General features: G+C 42.7%; 1 protein-coding gene across 1 annotated transcript in view; it reads right to left on the bottom strand.

Moving 5' to 3' along the window:
* fstl4 (follistatin-like 4) overlaps positions 1-12,511 on the bottom strand; it is a 185,707-nt gene that overhangs the window by 50,641 nt on the left and 122,555 nt on the right. The window contains exons 5-6 of the mRNA XM_060056808.1: positions 8,839-9,032; positions 5,941-6,061 (exon numbers count right to left, since the gene is read on the bottom strand). Of these exons, the coding sequence (XP_059912791.1) occupies positions 5,941-6,061; positions 8,839-9,032 (315 nt within the window). The remainder of the gene's footprint in view (positions 1-5,940; positions 6,062-8,838; positions 9,033-12,511) is intronic.

Here is a 12,511-nt window from a genome sequence, read left to right as displayed (position 1 = left end):
GCTTTCTTTGAGATTGAATTGAAATGCTAATCCATTTTATTTCTTGTTTAAATAATATATTATTAGAAATACTATCGGAAACCTGTGAATGGGCATTTTGAGGGTGTGTTTGTATGTTTGGTTTTGTGTATGTGTGTGTGTGTGTGTGTGTGTGTGTGTGTGTGTGTGTGTGTGTGTGTGTGTACGTGTGTGTGGGGGGGGGTATGTTTGTGAATGTGTGGATTTGCTCAGCCTGTTTTAATTTAACCATTTACATGATAGAAGTGTAATCTCCTTGCGATAAAGGTACCCTTATTGATTAGAGCAGATTAACACCCATACACACACACACACACACACACACACACACACACACACACACACACACACACACACACACACACACACAGACAGACAGACAGACAGACAGACAGACAGACAGACAGACAGACAGACAGACAGACAGACAGACAGACAGACAGACAGACAGACAGACAGACAGACAGACAGACAGACAGACAGACGGGCGCACACGCACGCTCACTCTCACTCTCACTCCTTTCGCCGTTCCTCTTTCTTCCTCTCCTCCTCTTGCATCTTTTATCTTTTATCGTGCTTCTCTTTCCCCATATTCTTTCTTTCCCTTTATTAAAGCTTGAGAGCATTTTAAATGATTATGAAGCAATTCATTAAATCACTGGAAATTAAGTAGAGGGAATAATAAAAGACTTCAATGCATCGTTCGTGTCGTATTGCAAGTTATACATATTACTGACGATATCAATTAATTATAACAAATAAAAAATGAAACGATATATACGCTAATTAAAGTGAAATTAGTTTGTGGCAAAATGAGTCAGTTGATGCAACTGCATTGGTGGACTTGCACAGGATTTTCACAGCAGGTTGTGATCTCCTTGCCTCGTGAGAGTATCCTGAAATTCACTTTTGCATTTCGCAATATATCAGTCTGCCCTTGGCTGTTTTTTTTTTTATTTCAAAATAATGCTGCAGCCGTATTTTGAAAGAGAGCTTGAGCTCTCGTCTCACTTGTCGAATCCGGTTGAAAGTTAAGCAAAAACATAATCTCCTCTGAGAAAAGCCCCTGTGTAGAGTTCTGTTAAACTTGTTTCGCAAACAAATAGTTTTGATTGATACACTTTCCTTTCCGCAATTGTTGTTTGGCAGACTTTGTTCGCCATGAAATTAAACTCAGTTGCCTGAGCGCTGATTGGTTCTGACATTTTTCAAATGTTTGGAATAGACTTCCAACAGGATCGAAGCCAGACAAATCGGCAAAGAGAACCAGAATGTGAACTCATCGTGATAATATCCAGAGGCTAGTGAGCCTCCATTTAATTCAAAATAACTTTAAAGATAGCACTGCCACCATTCACCTACAAATAATGGAGAACATTTTATTTATTGAGCCTATTTTATGGCCATGGAGAACTCTTGCTCTAAACTAGTGGTGTAAAGGACCGTAGAGGATAGTAGGGAACATTTAAGGATAGGAGAGGGCAGTAGGAGACAGTAAAGGATAAAAGGACACAGTCAAAGACAGAAGACATATGATACACTGTAAGACAATATGAGATGGTAAAAACGAGTAGGATACAGTCAAAGGCAGTAGCAAACTGTAGATTACAGTATACAGTGTAACACAATAGAGGACAGTACAGTAGTAGGAACATAGGAAAAAGAAGAGGGCAGCAAGAGACCATAGGAGAAAGTAGAGGACAGTAGGAGACAACAGAGCGCTATAGAGAACCATAGGACATAGTAGAGGACAGTAGGAGACAACAGAGCGCTATAGAGAACCATAGGACATAGTAGAGGACAGTAGAAGACAACAGAGCGCTATAGAGAACCATAGGACATAGTAGAGGACAGTAGGAGACAACAGAGCGCTATAGAGAACCATAGGACATAGTAGAGGACAGTAGGAGACAACAGAGCGCTATAGAGAACCATAGGACATAGTAGAGGACAGTAGAAGACAGTGGAGGGCCGTTAGCCACTTAAAGGACAGTTGAGGAAAGAAGCAGATGGTGAAGGCCTCCAGCAAATACACAAATCCTATCCTACCCTATGCTACTCCAAAAATGTTGCCCAACCATCTCCCGGCCCCCCACCCCTCTCTTGTCTCCCTTCCACCCTCTTGATTAAATAAACAGAAGTGTTGAGTATCTTTATTGGCACTGTTTAGCGGCTAGCAGCAATAGCTCTAATGTCACCATTAGCAGGAACCATGGAAAGCAAATACAATTGCAGTGGAATTCAGCCTGGACAGGCAGTTGCAGGGGGATAGAGACGGGGAGGTGAGTAGGAGCGAGACACTAGAGGTAAAGGAAGGAGTGGAGGGAAATCGATAGAACACACACAGAGAGGGGGGAAGGAGCTTAAAAAAAAGGAGAATGAAGAGTATTAAACCAAACAAAGAAGACACCGAGATTGAGGGACGGAGGAAAAGAAAGGGATTAAAGAAAGGGCAAAGGAGTGATGAGAAGGTGACCGTTGGAAATTGAAAAAAGGAAATGAGAGACTAAATCAACTCTCAATCAATCACTCTCTCCTTTCTTTTTAAACCCATTTCTTTCCACTTTGTTTCCAACCATCTCCCTCTCTCTGTTCATTCAATCACTTTTTTCCTTATCTCATTCCTCCCAGCCTTTGATCAGTAAGGTAAGCTGCTGGCAACTTTTGCTGTTGCCGAAAACGTGATTTAATTTCTGTAATTAAGAAAAGAAAATCAGTGTTTTGTATGCCTCCTGCCTACAATTCCAAAACAAAATAATTACGCTTCTCTACCAAATTCCTGTATAGTTACTTTCAAAGTTATTCTAGTACCATTCTCCAAGGGCTTATAAGACTCTAATAAAACTCGAAGGTAATGTGCCTCATACCAATGTTAATTTATCTAGGAACAATGGAGAATAGATGTAGCAACTAAAATGTACTTCACACTACTCTATTTGAAGAGATTCCAAAAAAAAAAGTAATTTAAAATCAAGAAGAAAGATGGAATAAATGGGAATAACAGGGCTATGAAAGCAGGATGGATGTAAAGGCCTTTATGTGGCACTTCCACGGTGTGCCCTTTACTCATGACAAGGATTCTTATTCATTAGTGGGTCTCTGCTGTAAAACAAGATAATTGCTTTGACATCTCCGGCTACACTCGAGATACTTCGAATATCAACTTTCATTTTTTCTTCGTTCTTTTCAGTAATAAAAAAAGAAATCAATTATAAAGAGTCCACACTCGCCCACCGTCCATAATTAATATCCATAAGGGACAGTTTTTTGTGGCTGAATCCGTGAAGGCAGACTGTGATTGTTGGCCTAAGTTGGATGCAATTAGCCGGTGATTGGGTTCAGGTGTGCCGTGATTACCTGATCGTGGTGTTTGGTGGCATTTGTGAACTGATCATTTTCCCCTCACACTTATCGTGTGTTTGTGTTTGTTGAGGGCTCGATAAAAATGGCTTTAATCCGGCATATGCCCGCTCCTCGCCTTCCTGCCGGGATCTGTTAATTAAAGCCAAAGTGTTACGCAGCGAGGGCCCCTCGCCATGCCGGTTATCATGTGGGTTTTCCTACTTGGTGGTTTAGGAATTAAACACTGATTGTACTGTTGTCCCGGTAATCTACTTGTTGGTTTGCGCCAGCTGCTTTAATAAATGCCAACCCGATTATACACAGACTGTAACATCAATCACCATATTATCCATAGCTGTGTTCGAAATCGTTCCCCATCACGGATATAGTGCACTACATAGGGTGCTCCTCATTTTGTAGTGGTGTTCGAATTCTCAGTGGTTAATTTCATGCACTATATAGTGCACTTAAAATACCCAAAATTTGAGTGTACATACGATGTTACCTACATGTAACTCCCGTATACCACAATGCAATGCGGTCGTATTTTTCCGGAGAAGAAGAAGTAGCTGAATAACCGCAAAAACAAAAACATTTAATGATGGAGACTACGGCTTTCGTTTAGAAATGTCAACAATTTATTTGGGATTTAACATTTTCACGCGGTTTGGCCTCTCATTTAGACAAAAACGATCATTTCGAAAAACTGTGGAAGATTTGGAGTGGAGATTTGTGGAGATTTCTGAAAATGCCGGTTATGTGTTGTCGTGTCAACGGGTAGAAACAGGGTTTTAGGGTCTGAAACATCAAATTATGCGCCAGGAAATGCTTAACTTCATATGAGCGCCCTATGTTTACAGTTTGTTTGTTACAGGAAGACGCTCGTGTTATTCGTTGTGGTTGATTCTGAGGATTCTGATTGGCTTCCATAGGTTTGGCATAGTTATGATGGCGCTCGACGGCGTATTTATGCGTTTTGATGTAAACGGCAACATTTTTGAAAACGATGATGGGGGGGAAATATTAGTTTCTATAAATACCCTGCTACGTATAAACGTGGCCATAGTAAATGTAACATTCAAAATTAATAAAAAAAACTTTGATCAAGGAAATGTAACATTCGACATCAACTCTCAAATGTGGGCGCATTTGTCTGCGTCACACAAGTACCCGGCGCATTTACTGGCGCAAATGACGTTTAGAAATGTTCAGCGTAGTTTCCGAATTCTCATTTGTTCATTCCCTTTATATTAAACTATAGCATGAACACGACATAGGGAATAGTTAGTGAGTGAATAGGGAACGATTGCAAAACCAGCTATTGAAAATGACTCATCGTTAGATCCTCACAGCTTTCACCCAAAAACTGAAAACAAAAACTAAACAGAGAATAAGGCGGTTAAAGTGGAATCTGCTTAGATTTGGTGCCAATTTCCTCGCAACAAAGTGATAGCGAGAGAGCGAAAGCGCGATTGAGAGCGAGGGGGTGAGAGATGGCTACAGAGAATGGCCCAGAAGACAATAAAAGCTTGAATTTGGGGGGAATCAACGTGACAACAATCATCTTAGGAGTGTTCTCAGTACAAATTCCTCTCAATGGAATCTGTGGCTAAACGATACACACGCACGCTCACACACACACAAACACACAAATCTAAGCCCATCATCATGATCACGGCCCAGAGCAGCAGATGTGCCACTCTGAAGTAACTACTCCCTGAGGGGGTATTCTATTCTGCAGACCCCCACGGCCCCCCAGTTAACTTTGAGCTTCATCTGATCAATGGCTGCCTTTAGTAGTCCCAAACCTGCCTTTTACCTGTTTGTACAACATTACAACCCCTTGACAAACCTCACCCACCTCCTCCACACACACACACACACACACACGCGCAGACACACACACACACACACACACACACACACACACACACACACACACACACACACACACACACACACACACACACACACACACACACACACACACACACACACACACAGCCGCAGGCAAACTTGTAAGTACATAAATAATGCACACACAGACGCATCATCCAAGCCGAAATACGATGTATATGTGGCAGAATCCGCTCCAACCAGTAAAACCCAGTCATTAGGGGCTAAATGACTGTTGCAGCCTAATGGACCAGTGAGGGCTGAAGCCAGAAGCTTCCGTAACGGGCACCTGCCACCGATAAAGGCTTGATTTATCCACTCTGCCACCCCAGCCTAACCCCTATCAACATCTGAGGAAGTCACAAACGCTAAGGTTGACTAGAAGTCAAGGATCAGCAGTTTGATTATTTAAAGATGTTTAAATAATAATGTCGATAGACGGATAGATAGATGGATAGATGGATACTTTTTTCTCGCTGCCATGATTGAAGTGAATGCCCGCATAACGGCTAACCCTAAACAGTTATTCTTGACAACAAGCAGCACAATAAGCTTTTCAGTGTGCACTACAGAGGCTACGAGGTTGGTAGTCGAGTGAGTGGGCCTGGGACACACAACTAATCCATGACTTCACCAAGAGTGGAAAAGACCCCACGCAAACACACAGGGAGTGGGAGGACTTACGGAAAGCGGTGTAGAACTCGTGGAGCGTCAGGTGTCCGTCGTTGTTGTAGTCGTCATAGCGGAGCAGGTCCTGCATGGTGCACTCCAGAAGGCTGTCCTCCAGGTGCTCCTTCATGGAGATCTGGACGCACACATACATGCACACACACATACATTAAGTACACACACACACATTAAGCACACACACGCACACACACACACACACACACTAAGCACACATGCACATGGAGACACACACACACTCACGCGCACGCACGCACAAACACACAGACATATTAAACACACGCACACACACAGACAAACACACATACACACAGGCAAACAGAGAGACACACACACACACACACACACATGCACACAGAGACACACACGCACAGGCACCCACACACACGCACACACACAGACACACACACACATGCACACAGAGAGACCGCACGCAGTCACACACACACACACACACACACACACACACACACACACACACACACACACACACACACACACACACACACACACACACACACACACACACACACACACACACACACACACACAACCACCCAGTCATTGATAAATGTCATCAGGATATACAGCTACATGAAGTCCCTTTATCGTAACCTTTACTTTGTCTTCGTTACATTCAACACCAGGGTTTTCTCCCTCCACACATATTCTATCCGGACTTGATACAATCTCATTATGCAGTTCTTGGACAATTTCACTCTGACATTCGTAAAGGGGAAATAGCACACCACTTTTATTTACTTCACAAAATGTCACTTTCGGACTCCATGGAAGTGTAATCCAGATCAGTGTTAGCATCAAGAAGAAGGAGAAATATATTTAGTAGGTTCTTCCTTTTTGAGGCTTTGTTATAAAGGGTCTGGCGGGCTGTGAATCAACAGTTACTGAACACTTTCAGACTTTCCGCATTTGGAGAGCGTCCATAAAACAATGTTTAAATTGTACACCTCATTGTCAAGGCGATGGCTCAGCCTGCCAAAGCAGAAAGTTTATATTAAGAGGCTGTATTCACTTGAAGAGCATTGTTATTATGTTCTCTTAATATCCAGGCATACTATTTAATTGCGTTTTCCTTTACATAATATAAAATACAATAATATTAATAAAATCACAGGCCATGAATTAAATATGCAATATGCATATTAACAATTACTATTTAATTCGGCCATTCGTCAAACCAGATACAGATACACAATGTAGTAGTGTGTTCTGAAAACAAGACACAGATACACGATGTAGAACTGTGTTTTGAAAGTAGGATACAGATACACAACTTATTATTCGGCTGTTGCTCGGACAAAAGGATGGTCATTCTATTGCTGAAATCATGTTTCTTTCCAATAATTCCTAAAAATTTGGTTGGAGGAAGTTACCACTACGGCTATAATTATTTTTATATTCCATACCAAAAGATATATCCTAAATATGAACTGCAAATCCCAAAGTCATGCCTTACACTATGTTGGATAAAACGGAGTGCTTTATATAATGCACATGATGTAGCCATCATTTTTACTGAAGTGGAAAAGGAAGGTGAAACAACCATAATAGCTTGGCCTTGTGCGTCTGTAAACTGAGACATTTATTGTAAATAACAGCCTTTGTGAATGATTTCTGTAAATTAAACAACTATGACCCATGGGCCTCCTTAGGAAAGCACATCTTCACTTTAAACCACCCGTGTGACATGAGCACTTAGTAGTCATTTCGGTAATTTCCTTGCATAGCCGGTCGTTGAGATCATAGCATTGACGCGCATGGCAGCGAGAAGGCTAATAGCATCACATCTAATTCCATGCTAGCCAGATTATATTCTTAAACATTTAGCGCTCATGCACTTTCATCTCCTCCGATATTCCTTCTTGCACATGTGAACGGGCTGATTAGTGGGACGTGCCAAACCCCATCCTCTGGTGCCTGTGGGAGTCAGGGAACAGTGGTACACTGATACCAGCTGATCTCTCCGTGGGCATGGGAATAACACATTTCAACGCAGAGGCGCAGTGACATTCCACTTTAAGGCCATCTGTGAATAGAGATAGACCCCAAACTACAAACCTAAATGATGACATTTAACATCCAACATTTTTCATCTTTAAAACTCCCTTATTTCCCCTACTTGCTTTGATCTTAAAAGGATTATCCTGCTTAAACAGAATTCATGAATTCCTAAAGGATTGGACTGCCTTTTATAAAGACTTCTTGGCAACGGATGAGCATTAATAATTTCCAGATGTGATAGGACTCCAAAACTTCACTCGGATCTCCGTTTCGAACACCAGCGAAGGTTTTCATTATGTATTTCATTTTTTCTATTTTTTCCACAGAAAAAACTAGGCCAAAAGAAGCGGGTCTGATCTGTGTCAGCACACAAACTAAGTGTGTCATCATTAGAAACGTAGCAATAGGATGAAAAGGTCATTATTCATGTGAAATCTATTCTTATTTATGTTGCAGTATTGTAATTGACTACATTGCAATTAACTTTCAAACAATGTTCTCGCCTAAAACCCTTTTTCATAGTCACCATGGATACTGTACATGTTGTAGGAAATGGCGGAGGTATCAGCCTTTTACATATCTCACACACAGTCCTCCAATTCAATGACTGTCTGTTTGTCTGTATGTCTATCTGTACCTTTTATCCTTCAGTCATTTAGTGACATGAGCAGGTAGAAGCTCCAGAGAGGAGCCGGTAGAGGTGATGGACATATCAGGGATACCTACAGCCGTGATAGCTTTCAATGTTTTGGTTCTGAAACCACAATCATCAGCTTAGGGTCAAACACCTCCCCCACTACGGATCAGACAAGGACGGACCCCACTACGGATCACACACTCAGTGTCTGATCCGGCCGGTCCCATGAAGCCCACCTTTTCGAGCTCGTCGCTGCTCAGCCGCCCGTCCTGGTCCACGTCCAGGTACTTGAACATGTTGTCCACCAGGGCTCTCTTGTGCTCCATGTCCCTCTGCTGGCTCTGCTGCCCGTCCCCGCCCAGCCCCTGGGGCTGTATGTTAAGCAGCATGCTCTTCAGCCGGTTGTACTCAGACATGGTGCACACGTCTCCTGCACAGACCGAGGAGAAGAACGCAAAGCAGGACTGTTAGGGTCATCGGTAGGTGTGGTAAGGTCATCTCGGGTCCCGCAGTCCTACAATGTTCATTTATATTTACATTTAGGGCTCTCAGCACACGCTTTTGTCCAAATCGACCATTCATACACACATTCACACACTGACGGCGGTGTCAACCTTGCAAATGGACAGCCAGCTCAAAGGGAGCCGTTACGGTCAGGTGTCTTGCTCAGGAACAGCTCGACACTAAGCTAGGAGGAGACAGTTTTCAAACTAGCAATCTTCAAGTCAACCTGCTCTTTTTTATTTTATTTTCACGAAATCAATGGTCAATCGATTTTGTTTGATTCCGTAAAGTTGATTTAAGGGTGGAGTCTATTTACCATCATGGCTTCGTAGCCAAGTTGGTTACCAATTACTGTAAACTCACATGGCCAAGCCAGTGATCAATTACTCTAGACTCACACGATGGAGCCGCTGTAGTTTATTGAAGCTAGTGTATTTCATACTTCGTGGTGAACACCCCAATAATAAGCCAATCACCTTGATCATGATTGATCCGGACGGCAAAGTTATAGTTAAATCAGGTATGTTTTGTTCATTCTTGACGCATAATGTTAGTAAACAATATGCGTCAAGATACTTCCGTACTTCCGTTTTTGTTTTTATATATATATATATATATATATATATATATATATATATATATATATAAAAACAAAAACGTTTGATCATATGTTATCATTTTAGATTTCCCTGATTATATTCACACATTCCCGAATAAGAAGCGCATTTCCTTTATTGTGTTGCTGCGTGGCTGGTCGCTCATGACGTGTTTGGAGGCACGGAGGGAGCTCTAATTAATTATGAGCAGTCCTTAAAGAGTGTGAAAACGAATTCCAGTCTCATTTAGGATCCCTGTTGATCTGCCAGTCACTAGCTTGGGGGAATTAAAAACCCACGCAGCAACAAGACAACAAACCGGCCTTTCAGATTCACCATGGGCCTACTGTGAGAATGTGCATGTGAAGAATTTTCTCTAATTAATTTGTTTTAGTCCTTAGTTTCATCATAAATTGTTTGTCTCCCTGCTCTCGGTGGTGGAAATTATGTATTTGTGTGTGTGTGTGTGTGTGTGTGTGTGTGTGTGTGTGTGTGTGTGTGTGTGTGTGTGTGTGTGTGTGTGTGTGTGTGTGTGTGTGGTAGACCCAGACAACCCCCGCCCTGCAAGGAATATGGGGGGTTTCTAACTTTTCGAAACCCAGGGGTTGGAATTGGCGGGATACCTGATCCCGAGTGGTGAGAACCTAGCAAGGGGGGATGCCGAAGGGTGAAACCTACCACCTCTACCACCCAGCAAACGGCCGGCTGCTGCAGAAGCCAAGAACACTGCCCCTCCTTTGAGGAGAGGGGCACGGAGTCCACGGGTTAATCTGCTCTGAGGACTCGCACAACCGCGGGAGATAATCACTACTCAGGCACTGGCGGGCTGCTGGGTTCAGTCGAGGGCATTAGCAGGGAGAACTGCTCCGGAAAAAACAGGTTCACGAGCGATACTGCAGTCGCTAGTTGCCGTTTAACAACTGCTGGCTAACACATGCTCTTTGCATGAACGCTGGCCAGTGTGACATTGAGTTGGACGCATCTGCATAGTGAGCTTAACCTCGTCTATCAAAACGATTCGAGTCGCTGCGAGAATTTGGCCTCTGCACCCAAAATCATCAAGGCGGCGGCCTGTCATTGGTCATTATGATTTTAGTGGAGCCTTTTTGTATTTAAATTGTCCCCTTTCCGTACTCTGAAATGTCACAGAATACACAGTGCTGAATGGAGAAAGTCTCTTGGATTTCCTGGGAGCTGGAAGCTGGGCTTTTTGTACTTTGATGTAACATTTGCACTGCTAGCAATCATAGATATGCAATGCATGCATTAGAGGAATCTATAAGCACACAAATGCATTATTAAGTAATTAAGCACACACACACACACACACACACACACACACACACACACACACACACACACACACACACACACACACACACACACACACACACACACACACACACACACACACACACAGGAAATGTGTATATGAAACTTAATGAAATGAGGTATGGTGTCCTATTAAAAGGAACAGAGGTACTTCCATAAATGTCAGCAGTTGAGTAGTTGAGGTGTTTGCCTTCTTGCCTCCTAGAGTCACTAAATCATAGCTGCCTTGTAATTCTGCTGATTATTTTTTAAACACTGGCTTGTCTCTTCGCTTGCAATTGAAAGCCACCTTAACTTGGCCTGTATACTGGATTGTCAGTATTTAATGGACTTCTTTTTCCATTGAATTCATTTTGTATTTTGTATTAGCGTCTTTTGGGTTCTTTCAGAAACAGTGAAAGTGATTTACTACCTCGTATTTGTCTTGAATTCGAATCCAAGCCTAGATGCAGAACAATGACACAAAAACCAATATGATGTAAAAGAAAATAATACAATGATACAATGCACTCTGTGTTCCATTCCGTGCTATTTCAGGAGCGGCGAAGATATATTCTGTTGGCTGGCTGTCTGTATTGCCCCTGGGCTCCCTAGACTAAACACAGCAGATCTAAGGCTTGATACAATTCTCCTCATTACTTAAAGTAAAGTTACGCCCTTGTCTCAAGATAGGCAAACATCCTGTCCTTAGTGCATGGGCCTTACAAGTGCATTTATGTTTTAATTTGAGCTGACTGACGTATGAGTCGATGATAGATATATCCATATTTGGAGATGAGAGTGGCTTGCGTTTTGGGTAATGAAGTCCATCTGTCAGGGCGACGCTAGAATGTTCATGAGTGTGTCTCGTGTGTGTGGGTGTGTGAGGTCAATGGTGACAGCGAATAAGTTATTGTGACAGGCTATTAATCACACCCTAAAAAAACCCTGAAATTATGTTTCTTTTGATCCCCTGAAGTTTGCTTGACCTTTCACTCACTCAAATTTTAAATTCTGGTCCTGAGCTCACACACATTGAACCAACTCCCCCGAAACCCACACCAACGCATGCACACATGCACACACTTGCTCGCACACACACACACACGCACGTGCGGAAACATGCAAACACACGCAGACACTGGCTGGTGGCAGTCATGTCAAGGTCTCCGCTAAACCCCTGTTCGATGTTATTTCTGCGGGAGGAATGAGGCGTGAGATGGATCAAACATGAGGGATCATCACCTGGCTGTCATCTCGGCCCGCTCGCTGTGAGACGGGGAAAAGGAAGCGCTCTCCTATCGATTTACATGTTGTCAAAGAGAGGACGGCGTTCTTTTTGTGGGCCCATGACTTTCAGGGTCAATTCACTGGGAAGTGCGTTCCTCCAATGAAATTGATTTACATTTTTCCAGATAAGGACTAATGCCTTTTGAGTTGCTCAGTGTGGAGAGCAAGGTCAATCTTATCTGTGCTATGTGAGATTTAATTGGGAGGG

This window comes from Gadus macrocephalus, chromosome 7, assembly GCF_031168955.1.
Source record: "Gadus macrocephalus chromosome 7, ASM3116895v1".
NCBI classification, from domain to species: Eukaryota; Metazoa; Chordata; class Actinopteri; order Gadiformes; family Gadidae; genus Gadus; species Gadus macrocephalus.
The sequence above is the reverse complement of the archived record's forward strand: the minus strand, read 5'-3'. Positions and strand labels throughout refer to the sequence as shown.